A 14,448-nucleotide genomic window follows, 5' to 3' on the forward strand; every position below is an offset into this window, starting at 1 on the left:
GGCACCCTGAGAAGAGATATAGTGAGAGGAGGGAGGGGGGCTGCTCAGGATATTGTAAGTGTAATTCATACCCTGTTTTTCTGAATGCATTTTAAAAAATGGAGATGAAATATATATAACAATACAATGAGTCGATGTAACAATACAATGTGTGCCTTTCCTGAAGAGTGCTTTTACTCTGCATTGTAAAGCCATGTCAAAATTGTGATTTTTGTCAGTTCCTGCCACGAGCCGAGGGCTCCTCTGATTTCTTTCACTGCAAATTTAGCATTGGCCCTCCATGGTGCTCTTTTTATCACTGGTTTTCTTTTCTGACAGGCAGTTAATCTCATGCTCAGAAGATGGCAGTGTACGCATTTGGGAGTTACGAGAAAAACAGCAGCTTGCCGCTGAACCTGTACCAACAGGTATGTCTTTTTCTCAAAAAGGCAGTCTTTTTTTTTTTTTTTCTCATATGAAAGGCAAAAGGAAGTTATGTATAATCACAAGAGGAATATACAGCATACTCCAAATAGGCTTAAGATATTTACACGAAACATATAGTAATTGAGATCTAGAATTCACATCTTAATATTGTTTTAATATAGAATTGCCTGTTTAATTCAAGCCAACTTAGATTTTATTATTTTGAGAGGAAACTGCTATTTTCTGGTAAACTAATGAATGGCCTAATGAAGTAATTATTCATTTATGTTGTTTGTAATTCTGCCTGATAGACAGAATTTGTACCATCAGATGTCAAACTAAAGTGTTCTTTCAGCCTTGAAGCATTATCTAACTAACACTGAACTCAATTAATATAAAAAAAAAAAAAAACCCACACTTTTATATCATAATCTCATGAGCTCTTGGCTTTCAGGTATTTGGTTTGTTAGCACCCTTTGCAGATGCTTCACCTCTGGAGTTTCTTTTGGTTATCTGAAGTTGTAGGGTACTTTTTTTGATATGAATTGTGACTTTTTTTTTCCGACACTGCCATTCAGGTCTTTTACTTTTCTTTGATTCCTAGTGTCAGTCTTTCTGTCATGTTAATGCACCTTTACCAGTGAGTGAATAGGGGCCATAAAAAGAGATCAGCAATAAACCAGGGTAGCTAAGAAAACGGAAGTAACATTTAAAAAATCCTAGCATAGTGCTTGGTACCATCCCTTGACTAAAATAAGAGCAGAACATCTTTGCATGCAAATTTTCTGTTTTCTGATCTTATCACAAAAAGGATAACAATTTTGGAAATGACTGAAATGGTTATTTTTCTAGGCTTTTTTAACATGTGGGGATTTGGAAAAACAAACAAACAAGCCAGCCAACCTGTTAAAAAGCAACAAGAAAATGTCACTTCATGTTTACTGGAGCTTGTTGGAGATTTGATTGGACACTCATCATCTGTAGAGGTACTGCTTTTAATAGGCATATAAATGTCCAGGAAATTCTTGCTTTTGCATCTCCCTGCTCTTTATTCAGTTGGTCTCAGAAAGACCTATATTTTCTCATCTGTAGGATTTTGCTGAATTGAAACATGGAATAGGATAGGTTATAGTATGTGCAATTAGGATCTCCGTTTACAGAGGTAAGATTTGAGGAAGCAAGGAATGCTCTGCTTCTAAAAAATGGGCACAATCACCATTAGTTGAGGTGAAGATAGCAGACAATAAGATCACTGTTAATCAGACTGAATATATAACAGTAGTAAATAGAGGGTGCATGGAGGGTTGTGGTTATATGTGTAGAATTAGCCTTAGAGACTCTAATTCCAGGGGCCTTTATCATATTCATGAACAGAGCTGTTTTTACCTCCCTATGAAGGATAATTCATTAGCTTTAGTAAAACCCAGTGTCTTATCATTATGCATATATGAAAATATTAGTTGAGAATTTAAATGGATAATTATATATATAATTCTAACTTGTAGAAATCCAACTACATTAATGTATACTATAGGCACCATTGCCCGTAATGAAGGATTAAGATCAGTTCAGATAGAGATGATTGGCGCTAGTAATAGTATAATAGTGGTATAAGAAAGGCCCTAAGTAATGAATTTCTTAAATTGTTTCCCATTTCATAGCCAGGGAGGAACAAATTATTTTGTATTTGAAAGTGCATTTATGCTTAGGAGCAGCAGCAACACACTTGTTATCAAGCATTTCCTTTATTTCAGGCGCTATATAAGACACTGGAGTTTATAAAGAGAAAATACAATCCTTGCTCTCATGGATCTTATACTGTAGTAGAGAAAGAGGATACAGACCTAATAAAATGTTAATCTAGGGTTCTTGTGATGGACCCAGAGGAATAGCAGACAGTGAATATTCAGAAATTCGAAGAAAATGGTTAGTGGAAGATATGGGACTTAAGCTAAAACTTGAAGGTTAGGTAGGATTAACATAGACTTATGACTAAAAGCTCTCAGATATTGGGTACATATTTTACTCATCTTTGCTTTCCTCTAACAGGTAGTCCAGTTGTTTTCATTTTCTTTTGTTGTTTAACTTTGTCTTTGCTTGGGAGTGGTAAGGATGGAATGTGGTAGATAGAGCACAAAAATAGCATCTACTTGATGATAAGGAGCAGAGTGGCTAGGCTGGAGCACTGAGTTTCTATAAACAAACTCTAATAGGAGAGAGAGCCTAGGAAAGTAGTTTTGGGTCAGATTACGAATGTCCTTGAATGGAAGGCTGAGGAGTTTAGACTTTATTTTTAAAATAGTAGGAAACCATGAAAGGTTTTTAAAACCTTCAAAGTGGCACATTTGTCCTAATGTTTAAAATTTATTTATTTTTAGAACTTTCCTGAAAGTATTGACAAGTACTTTTTAAAAAGTATCTGACTTCACTGAGAAAATCTCGGCTATCTCCTGAATTTTCTCATTCCTTTTATTTCATTGGTACACCCTAGACCAATCTCTCTATGTACTGAATCCTGTCTCCTGAGGAATTCTGCACCCCTATTCACCCCCTTAACTCCTACATCATCAGCTGAGGCCTCATCCTGCTATCTTGAGAAATGTATGTTATTTCAGAGAAAACTCTCCTGTTGTTCTTTAATTTTTTCTCCTTTCACTCTTTCCTTGGAGAAGCTCATCCTTTTCTTGGCTTCATTTATTTCCTCATGCCAGCTCTCCACTCCTTCTCAATGCTATTTTCCTGTTCTTAATTTCCAGCCTATACCTTAACTGAGCATGAACTTCCCTGTATTTGGAGAGGTTTACATAAGAAGCTTTTTCTGACAACTTCAGTTATTACAGATCTATGTCCCCTTTTTATGAATTTCTGTGGCAAATGATAGTCTGAACTACATTAATATAGCCTTTAATTGGTGCCCTAATTGTTTCAACTATGATTTTACAACTAAATTAGAACCTTCTTGAGGATAGGGACCATAAACAGATGATACTCAGTAAATGCTTATAAATGGATTTATTATACCTCCTTTTAATGAGAAGAGCTGAAGTCAGTGTTTACTGACCTTGGAAAATTCTGAATTCAGACCTTTTTGGTAGCCATTTGTGTATAAATAATGAGGCAAGTATAAATGATTAAGGCAGGACTTCTGACAAAATCTTAAAACCAGTACTTGAATAACATGGTAAAATTCAGAAGATATTTGTATGTGACTATTAGCAACACTTTAAAATTTCTCATGTAAAATACAGTTTTACATTCAGAGCCAAAGAAGTCTACAAGGTACTTATCTTACAAGCCCATGTGTTAACCTAGTATCAACCTCTTCTCTTACCCCTGAAGTTACTATATCAGGAGTCTTAAATTTCTTTACAGATGTTTCTATATTTTGAAGATCATGGACTGGTGACATGCTCTGCCGATCATCTCATTATTTTGTGGAAAAACGGAGAACGAGAATCCAGATTACGCAGTTTAAAGTTATTTCAAAAATTAGAGGAGAATGGTGACTTATATCTTGCTGTCTAGTGTAAAGAATTTGGAATGCATGGACCTTGAACATCGAATGTAGGGTAATACTCTGAAAACCATTAATATATCATTTTTTCTTGTCACTACATAAAACTGGATTCTTTTTGTGGAATGCAAACCAGCAATTAGTTGCTTCTTAGGTTTTAGTACATTCACCAAAAAATACACTGCAAGGATTTCAGCAGTAAATTTTCAGAAAGTGAAATTTCCAAATCACAGTATTTGTTGATATACTATAGTGGCCTTATAAACAATTAAATTTTTTCCTTAAAATTCTATCCCAGAAATTGTGAGGTTATGTTTAATAAGAAGACTAGTACTCAGTCTCTATATTTAGTATAATTTTGTTGCCTCTAGCCTTTTTGGATTTTGAAATGTTGTTTTCCAAAATGAATATTTTAAGTCTACCTCTTCATTCTTTTAAAAATTTAAGGAACCTGCTTTTAAAGAAATAAATATGCCTGATAACTACAGAAGATATTTGGGAGAAAAATTGAAAACCAGTGAAGAATAGGTAGGTAGAATGTAGCATATCTGAATTTAAACCTTGCGATCTGCAGAAAACAGTTCCTTCCCAGTAGGAAATTAATATTGTGTAATAGTAGCACTTTGTGCTTCTTAATTTGAATTTAGACCTTGTAGGGAGAAACAGAAAAGTTGTGGCATCAATTAGAAGCTTATTTTTTTATTTTATTTTTTTTTTAGAGCCCATTTGATTAAGAATCCTTGTGATATCCTTTTTCTCACACATTTCCCTGGTGTTTAGTAACTGTTTAACTACAATATTTTTTGTGTGTACGCCAACTACTTTTAGTTCTATGTACTAAAAGTCCTATTAGCTGAAATCAATAGGAATTTTAGGGTGTATTTTTTCCCCCGGTGTGAATTGGCCTGAACAGCTATGGGCCACATTGGTACTGTACTGGCAGCTGCCCCTCATATATGCAGGGATGACTGCTAGATTAGTAGAGTGTTTCCAAAGACAGACAATAGCCAAAAATGCCTGATTTATCTTACCCTTGACTCAAATGTGAAATGCTTGAGGCTTCACTTGCAGTAGCCAGTGAGATTTAGTCATCATCCTCACCCCACTGGCCTTATATCACAGCACTCTTTCTCCCTTATGGTAAAAAATAAAAAAGTGTTGTACACATTAAAAAATGGGTGAGTTTAGTTGTGGAGTTGTTCTTAAAGTTCAAAGTGATAGATGTGTAAGAAGACTGATCCTTCTCAAAGAACACTTCCTGTAGATTTGTTCATTACACACACCCCTGATGAAATCTTTATAGTTTTACCTTTGACAGTGGTTTCCATTAACTGCCTACAAAGACGGGAAGACGTGAGGTCATCTACACCTGACCGGTATAATGTTATAAATGAGGAAACTGAGGCCCAGACAGGTAAGGCCTTGCAATTTGATAGCTCTATTTATTTTGTTCTCATCATTGGGTGGCTTTAAAAATAGAAATCGAAGGGGACTATGGAATAAGAGAGAAAGGTTTATATGACTATTACTTGAGGAAAACCAAATGATGTTCAGTTATTGTTTTAATTTACAATGAAAATAGCTTTGTGGAGAAATATATTAAAATTTGTTACCTCCATTACAGAAGAATATGAATAGGAAAATTAGCACTCCCTTAAGCCAACAAATTGTTATTGTGGAGTCACAGCTTTCTGATCTTTCATTCTGAAATTGGAACATAGATAGTATCCCTACACCAGGCGGACATGCATCATAGTGTTGATCAGTTTATCTCAATCACTCTCAGGCTTTTAATTTTCCTTTGTAGATGGATGTTTGTTCATTACTAGCTAACATCTGCATTAGTGCATGACCTACTCAATGAATTATATGAGTAATTCATAGATATTTTAAACTTTCTAATCTGTTCTGGGTTAGTATTTTGTGATAGTAATCTAGTCACAAGGAGTGATATAAACCACAGGTGAGTTTTGGGAGCAAAGTGTACTGTCAGTACCACCATAAATCCCTGTGGTTATACTCTCATTTCCACCATGAGAAACTAGAGAACCCTCCAGCCCATTCACTAGACTTGGTTGGTTTTTGCTTTCATGAATGCCTTAATTTAGAAGAATACAGTTATAATGGAGGTCAACATATATATTTTTTCTAGCTTTATTTTCAACTTTTTTTATATTTGCAACACTGTGTTGTATGCCTAGTTACCTCATTCTCTGGCTATATTCTGTATTCATACAACACATCTCTTCCATTTATGTTTCCAAGTGGAGTGGTTCTCATTGACCTGTTGAGGCTTGGTCTTTGCCCACAACACTAACCAGTCCTTAAACTGGAAGTAAACCACTTAAATTATAGGATCGAACTGGTCCAGGTAATGTTTTCTACTTCTTATGGTTAAGTAGTAGTAGTAATGTGACTTCTCTCTGTATTAGTGTTGCATTTTCCTAAATTAATATAGCTCCTCACCTCAACACAGTGTTTTAGTATTAGAGGCAATTTCAATTATCACCTGAAAGACTAATTTCTAATTGGCTGCTTGGAGGAATGCACTATTTAGTTAGCAACTCAGTAAAAGATTACACCACTGATAAAGAGCAGCACTATGCTAAAGCTTTAGTACCTGGCAGTCTTAAAGCATTCAAGTTAATATGAAATTTAACATTCTACTAAGCTATACCGTTCATCTGATAAATGTTACTTACCAAATGGAACTGAAAGAGAGATGGTCAGGAAAAGTGTCCTCACCTCAAGCAAGCTTCTGAAGTCTAGGCAAATTATTTAGCTCCTTAAAATGGGATTCTGACATCCTGAATACAATGTGTTCTGAAAACAAAGTGTATGACTCATGAAATAAAGGATACTAAAGTGAAAATTTGAAATTATGAAAAATTTAGGCCAAAGAGCAGGTAAAATAAAAACAGCTGTTGGGAATGAAAAATGGTTGTAGGAGTTTAGTTATAAGTACTTCACAAAAACATTTTCATCACATTTACATAGTGCAGCATCACAATACAAAGCTAGCCGCTGTCCTGACCAAGCTAGTTCTCTTATCTAACAAAAATAATTTAGATGCATTTCTCTGCATGGAATTTTTTTTTTTTGGTACAAAACATAGAAAAAGAACATTGGCACGTTATGTAGTGTTATATATATTTTCCCATGTACTGGTTCCAAGTGTTCTGCATTCCAATTTTCATTTGAAAAAAGTGACTACTGATTAATTAATTCAGCCTATTTATACTTCTTAAAAATGCAGCATGGAGTACAGAGAATTTCAAAGAAAAATGAAGATACTTTGTTTACTGAGTTTCTAATATTTATAATACATAGAGAAGGGTTGGCTGGTAAAAGAGAAAGGAAAATATGACTTCATGTAGATCACAAAGTTGTGAAAACAGCCTGTATAAAAATATGCATTTGTGCTTTAGAAGCATTTAGCATATAATTAATAGTATTTACTACTTCCCATGTCTATTATTTGATATATTTACACACCTTGCAATCTTCTTTTTGTACATCATTAAAGGAAAACGGCATGATCTCAAATATAGATAGGTTAAAAACATCTGAACCTTGAAACTTCCCCTATACCCTCCCCAAATATATATGTATAGATGGTACATGGTACAACATACTTCACTGACTTATACCCAGAAATTTCAGATTTAATAAAAATTTTAAACAGCAAATGTATATAAATTTTTTTTTTAAAAAAAGCTTGTCTAAGGGCATTCAGATTTAATGGCTTTTGTATATAATACTATATAGTGCCTGTGACTGCCTCTGTTAACTAGAAATAAGGGAAGCTCATGGAGTCCCCCAAAATAAAATGTCACTCCCTTCCCATCATGGATGGCTTTCTGTTAAGATGAATGCCTTTTATAGGAAAGAGGGCTACACAGGCTGCTGCTACCAGTCTAGAGAAGGCACTCACCAGGCCACGGCTATATTCTAACTTGAGTGTCATACCATTGATCAGAAGAACCACCTAGCCATGGAGGCTGTGAAGCTAATCAGTTTATCAATAATTTGGTCCTAGTTGTTTTGCTTATTTTATATAGTTTTTTTTTTCTTATGAATTCTTCAGACCAATGTTCTTGAGAATAGTTAAGCTAAACAGAGATGGTAACTTTTATGGTAAGAGTTGAGTTGAATACTAAACTACTTGGTCATCATCCAGGGAGATGGGCTTAGAAGCACCAAGTCTTTGATGCTTGTGTCCTGTTACAGTCATTCAGCTTCATGGTTGATGACATCATACAGGATGACAGCAGGGCAATGCCCTGCGTTTGTCACTAAGTGATTGTACAAAAGAACATATTTTTCTTCATGGAACATAACTTACTAAAAAAATTTGGGGACTTAAATGATTCAAGGTCAAATAGTAAACATTACCTCAACCTATACCTGTCATTTTCATTATAAAGGAAAGCCTCTTCTTTACACTAATGTGAGTCACCATGCCCTTTGTAGACAGGAGGTGCCCTTGTCTGTCTTGGCTTTAGTTGTCAGATGGAAGCCTCAGACTTTTGCACTTCAGGTCATCTAATGTCTTCCAGTGTTTGTAGTTATCAGCCAAATGTTGCATCAGGGCTGGCAGATGTGCAAAGGCTGCAAGGACATAAAAGAATCAAAAGAAGCCTGTTAAGTTAGATGCAAGGAGCATTTATAAAAGGCTGGGGCTCTGTTGGACAAAGTTGGGATCAGAATTGGAGGAGAGGGACCCTAGCTTAGGCCTTAGGCTACAAGTGAATACAAAGCATGGGAAGCATAAGTCAGTAAATACTAGTTTCTGAAATATAAACAGGTCCTTTTCATTAAAAATTGAAAAGCCATTTATCAGTGTGAGTGGTGGACTGCTGTAAGCTTTGGAAACATGTCCTTTGAAGAGGTAAAGACTTGCTTACGTTTCTCAAAGAACCACTGAGTCTTCCATACACAAGATTTAGGCCAGGTGCTGGGGATACAGAAGGTATACTTGCACCTCACCATACCTGGCCATAAACAGCTGACTTAAACATCTCATTTACAGCTTCAGGCTCAACCCATGTCATTAAAGGTAATCATCATAAAGGTAACAAAATATTGTGTGGGCACCAAAACACAAACTATCTTACCATCCCAGGCATCAAACATGTCTGTTATGAAGTAGTCAATGAAGGAGATTTGGGACTTGGGGATGCTACAGGTATTCCGGTCAAACACTGGCATCACCACTGGTAGCCCCTGTCTCTTCTCTTCATCAGTCTGTAAGAAATAACACATGCAGGGCTATAGGGCACAAAAGTAGCTGTTACAGTAGCATCTAGTTTCTCAGAACAACCCTAGGAAAATGGGTCATGATCCAATTGAATATATGAAGAAATAGACTCAGCAGGATCATGAACTTATGTGACCTACCTGTTGAGATGCAGTAACCAAATTCAGGTCTTCTCTCAAGTCTCTTTGCTATACCGCAGCTCCTCCTGAAACACTGATCTTACTAGGGTTCACGCCCTCTTTCCTGAGATCTATTTTCATTATTGCAAGGTCAAGACCATCTTCAAAGCAATCCTACTAACATGAATAATACTGACACACTGAGGGTAAAGAAGCAATGGTCAGTAAAACTGCTGATGCCTCAGCATGAATCAGAAAACTTGCACCAAACTGTAGTAGTCATCATTGTAGTAGTCACTGTCACATGCTTACAGTTGGAAAAGAAAGCCTGTTTCACTTAAGAATGTCCTCATTGAAGCAGTAGGAATTATTAATCTTACTAAATTTGGACCTCTGAGTATATATCTTTTTAATATCCTGTGTGACAAAATAGGAAGTATACATAAAGTCCATACCAAACAGTGCTGTCTTATGGAAAAGCATGTATACATTCTAGCTGAACTAGCCCACCAGCTTCCATGGAACACTGTTTTTACTCAAAATGACAACTGAGAAACTGATTGTTCAGATTTGGGTATTGCTCATGCAGTTCAAGGTACACATAAATCTGAGTATCTTACACATTGGAGTGTATGTTTATATGTGTAATTAGGGCTGTGATTTACTGAGCTGAATATTGAGATCCACATTTCCTAGTGCTGTGTTAAGCCAGAGGCCTCATTTTGTAACTTGATTCTTAGGTCACATTGGCTTATGAACACTAGTATTTTCCTTTTTGAGAAAAGGACACCTACGCAGGGAGCTTAAAGAATGTAAAAGTGGTTCTTTTTCATTTCCCATTCACATACTTTGAGAATCACTACAAATGGGATTCCAAGGCCTCTCCAGGCCCTGGGAAGCCCACTAATAGCCTCCTACCGGCTTTTGGCTCAGCTTGCTCATTTCAGGTCAGTTGATCAGGCAGCCTTAAAATATCCACTGTTGTTCAAGGAGTAGTTTGGGTTTTTATTTCCTCTTCTTTCTGACAAGTCCAGAAGTGCTTGTCCTACTTTTCTTCAATTCAGTTAACTTACTGGGTCCCAGGCTGCCCACTCCTCTTGTTGGCCCTTTAAGGTATCAACTATCTTACCTCAGAGGTACATTCCAGCCACAAAGACCACCCCCTCAAATACGTTACTTGTAGCTATTGCTCATGGTTGTCTTTGTCGAACACACACATATCAATCCTTAGAGCCCTTTCTCTGGAAATCGGCCTATATTTCAAATGGCATCTTGTGGTCTACTGCTTTCTGGATTTTCTCCTTTAACTCCTCTTCACACTGCCAATGTAACTAGATGTTGCTGTTCTCCTTGTATAAAAATTCTAATTTTTTCTCAAATTTTTTTCTCATTTTTAAATCCTTAAATAAACAACAACAAAAAGCAGCTCTAACACCATTTCCACAAAGCCCCTCTTTTATCTAGGAAAAAAAAAAATCTTTCTGACCTCTCATAGCACTTAACGTATACCTCCTTTAGAGATATTTTCATTTTTTACCAAAGTGTAGGCCTATTTTTACATCTCTCCTCTACTATATTATCAGCTACCCATGGGCAGGGATGTTTCTTACTCATGTCTCTGTTCCCCATAATGCACCATGGGGATAGTAACTTAGTGAATGCATGATTTCCCAAATTGTTGTGGAAGTTCAGGATCTAATAATGTGAGGATGCAAAGATACTTCCACAGGCCTAGTTTATCCCTCTTCCTTAGAGAGACTTTAGTTAGTGACCAGCCACATCAGTTAGTCTCTTGAAGGAACCATAAATCTACTCCAGGTTGAGGTGAGCCATTTTCTTCCAGGGAGGAGTCATTTACTCACTTTACAATGATAAAGTCACTTGGCTGGAGAATCCGGAGTTGTATGACCTGGGGCCATTCCTAGAAGAGAGTGGAGCTTCCCCAGAGAGGCCACGCACCTGTGCAAAGTACTCCTCAGAGATCCTCCCAGCCCATTCGATGCACAGGTCCAGGGGGCGGCAAGGGTTGGCCACATCGGCACACTTAATCATCATGCGCTTGATCAGAGTTTGGTTTTCAGGAAAGTTCTTCCCAATGGGGTTGCATTCACAGTCACTGCCCTCAATCTAGAAAACATTATCAGAACGATGGTTGGTTCAAGATGATGGTGAAACCCACAGGACTAAATGACCAGGCATTGGATGGTGATTACCCAGGAACACTGAGGCATGGTGAACTATGGTGAACTTAGTGAAGGAGGTTCTCCTATCATTAATTCCTGATATATTCTTGTTAAAACAAACAACCTTAAGCAATAAAAAACAGTTTACAAGGTCAAAGTTCCCATCACCACCCATCCACTCCTCTCAGTTCCGTCTGCTTCCCAGAGGTAACTGCTACAAGCAATGTTTTGTTGTTTTGTGTTTCGTGTGTAATCTTAAAGACAGAGAGTCCCCCCCCCCACCCCGTTTTATCAGGAAATGTATAAAAGCAGAACATTCAGTTTTAAAAAATATATTAAAAATAGGGGAATCACACATACATCTAACCCTTCAATTATTTAATTTCTACTTACGCCTACCAGCTCCCTCTGTCCTGTCTTACCCCTACTCACCTGCAGCCTATTTTGTTACTTCTTCTTAAGGTATGCATCCACCAATGCTTCCTGGCTGCTCTTCTGACTGGCTGGTAGGGAGTATAAATCTTTTGGGTATTAGGAACAGAAAGTGGGCCAGGGCAGGAATAGGTATGTTCTTCCATGTTTAAAAAGAGTAGTCGTACACCAGTACACATCTAGTGATGTCAGTGGTTCTGAGCCAAGTGGCCAGCCAGGTCTGTGAGTAGGCTTACATAAATGCAACAACAGGCCAGTTATACAAACCCTAGAAGATTGCTATCCTCTGCTTTCAAAGACATCACCAAATTGATTGTGTGAAAACAGTTAATTAGCTCTCCAGAGCTCTGCCAAGCTGAAAGACTGCATGATATTTAAGGGGTTTTGTTTGTATTTTTTGAGATTGGACCTACTTATTAAACCTTCAATGGGCAGAATTCTGTTCTGAAGGTGGTTTTATTTACCACTGGGAATATATTGCTTACTCTAGTTACTGTGGTAAATAATAAATGTCAACACGGAGTTGGGGGCTTACTTGGATAGATGACCTTCCCAATTCTAAATTCTATGATTCTATATAGTTTCCCCCTCCTAAATGCTCAGATCCTGCTCCCATAAGTCTTCTCTGGAAGGAGGGCCCTGGCATTGTGCTGCAGAATCCCTGGGTGATGGAGAACACAGGTGAGGTGGACACTGTTCTTCCATCCAGGCTGGTCATGTGATGGGTCTTACACTGACAGTCTCCTTACTGATTGGTTACTTTTAAGGCAACCATTCATCATCTACCCACGTATGCAACCTTGGAGTCCTGCTCAACAGGAACGAGCAGAAAGCTTTTCTAACTTTATAGGGCTGTGGACAGCGTCATGGTTTCAGAGGGCAGGTGATCTCATTTAAAACAAGCAATGTGAACCTTCTGTCCATGTTCCCAAAACTCTAGTGTGTAGGGACTTTAATGCAGGTCCAGGGTGCATGAGTAAAGTTTAAAGAGAAACGATTTTGCTTTTGTTTGCAACTAGTCATTCCCAGTTTGCCTATATGTATTTGGGTACTGATATGCTTTTAATGCGAACCAGCAAGAATGTAGTTCTTTAAAACATCCAATTTTGAGGTCTCCCAATAGCTCAAAAAACAATTAGAAAGGGTTTTGGATTCCTAAAATACCATTAATGCCAGTCTGCTGTCTGCAGGCTTCTTCCGCCATATTCTTTGGGCCTATGTCCTTTTGTCACCACTGGCTTTGTCTCAGGGCTGTTCCTTTAAGGACCATAGAGTTGCTGTGGACACTGTCAGTCTATTCTCATTCCCAGTGGCCAGTACTGTCAGCCCTTCTTTACCAACTTCAAGCAAATTAGCACCTTGCATTCAAGAGGGAGAGAAAATGCTTTGAGGTCAGAGTAGGCTATAATGGAAAGAAACTGATATATCCTCTTACATGGGAAATGCTTACCTCAGCTGCCATTGGCTTGTTGATGCTGTTCACAAATTTGTTCACATGTTCAAAGTGTTTTGTCATCTCTGTTGCTAAAACCATGTCAATAATAGCCTGGCGCAGTGTTCGATAATGGTTCCTAAAATAATCAGAAGACAAAGAGCTGAGTTTACGTCATGTCCCGAATTAGAACTGTTCTGCTACCATTTCACCACACTTCCCACAATCTAGGAGGAAGCTGGGGGCACAGAGTTAAGAAATGAGTATAGATCACAAAATTTTCCTGCTTGCCATCCATCCCACCAAGCCAGGACTTGTTGACACTATCCCGTTTTCCCCAATGATAGCTGACCTTCATGTGATTTATGAGTATATTAAAAAAGTACCTGTCACACAGTGGGCACTTACTTTACAAGGTGATTCCTTTCTATCTTCCCTTGGCAACAGCAAAACAGTGAGGTGGAAGGAAATGACAAGTTGCTTCCTTACAAGGCTAATGCAGAAATTTGATGAGCTGTCCCCTTGCATTCAGTGCAGACATAGTGTTTCTTATTATAGAGAATGCTTAGCGGACATTTGGGCCTGTCCAAAATACCCATGCTTAGAAAACATCCCTGCGTTCTAATAGCTCATAATTTTTATTTAGACTTTTGGTTTACAGGATTAACACACGGAAAAAAGATCATGTTTTATTGGTCCAACAATTGTGTTGTGGCTGTATTGCTAATAACAACCCTTCTTGCATCAGTAGCCTAGCTGGTCATGGCACATGGGGTTAGGTAGATGGGTCGGGGTTAGAATACTGCAGAAGAGGATCGATATTAGCTATGCACATTTTGGACAGGACCAAACGTCCTACAAGGCAGAGAATTATCATTTCTTTTGATGGCAGTAATGGCATTGGAAGAATGTTTTCTTGTTAATTCTCTAAGTTATAATTAGATAGATGTTGTAATGGACGGAGCAACAACCCTGCCCCAAATTACTGTCTAGTTTTTCTAACTTCAGGAGCCAGAATGGGGAGCTGAATAAAACCGGCTACTGGAAATCATTCTTTTTTGTGATAGTTCTAAATACAATCCCTGATACTAATGAAGCTTAAT

At 37.6% G+C, this 14,448-nt stretch overlaps 2 protein-coding genes across 10 annotated transcripts in view; one reads left to right on the forward strand and one right to left on the reverse strand.

The window, feature by feature from the left end:
* WDR41 (WD repeat domain 41) overlaps positions 1 to 14,448 on the forward strand; it is a 58,360-nt gene that overhangs the window by 39,832 nt on the left and 4,080 nt on the right. The window contains exons 11-14 of one of the 2 annotated variants that reach the window (XM_036225897.1): positions 319 to 407; positions 1,258 to 1,391; positions 3,778 to 4,447; positions 5,223 to 5,333. In XM_036225897.1, the coding sequence (XP_036081790.1) occupies positions 319 to 407; positions 1,258 to 1,391; positions 3,778 to 3,930 (376 nt within the window). In that variant the 3' untranslated portion in view covers positions 3,931 to 4,447; positions 5,223 to 5,333. Of the gene's footprint in view, positions 1 to 318; positions 408 to 1,257; positions 1,392 to 3,777; positions 4,448 to 5,222; positions 5,334 to 14,448 lie in introns of those variants that run through there. The other variant, XM_016127768.2, reaches the window with a different exon arrangement.
* Positions 6,064 to 14,448, reverse strand: part of PDE8B (phosphodiesterase 8B) — a 289,225-nt gene continuing 280,840 nt past the window's right edge. For 7 of the 8 annotated variants that reach the window (XM_016127754.2, XM_016127755.2, XM_016127760.2 and 4 more), the window contains 4 exons: positions 13,364 to 13,484; positions 11,258 to 11,425; positions 9,037 to 9,166; positions 7,991 to 8,530 (listed from right to left, as the gene is read on the reverse strand). In XM_016127754.2, coding sequence (XP_015983240.1) covers positions 8,421 to 8,530; positions 9,037 to 9,166; positions 11,258 to 11,425; positions 13,364 to 13,484 — 529 coding nt within the window. In that variant the 3' untranslated portion in view covers positions 7,991 to 8,420. Of the gene's footprint in view, positions 8,531 to 9,036; positions 9,167 to 11,257; positions 11,426 to 13,363; positions 13,485 to 14,448 lie in introns of all 8 variants that reach the window. The other variant, XM_016127752.2, reaches the window with a different exon arrangement.

Source organism: Rousettus aegyptiacus, unplaced genomic scaffold (assembly GCF_014176215.1).
Source record: "Rousettus aegyptiacus isolate mRouAeg1 unplaced genomic scaffold, mRouAeg1.p scaffold_m13_p_8, whole genome shotgun sequence".
Taxonomy (NCBI): Eukaryota; Metazoa; Chordata; class Mammalia; order Chiroptera; family Pteropodidae; genus Rousettus; species Rousettus aegyptiacus.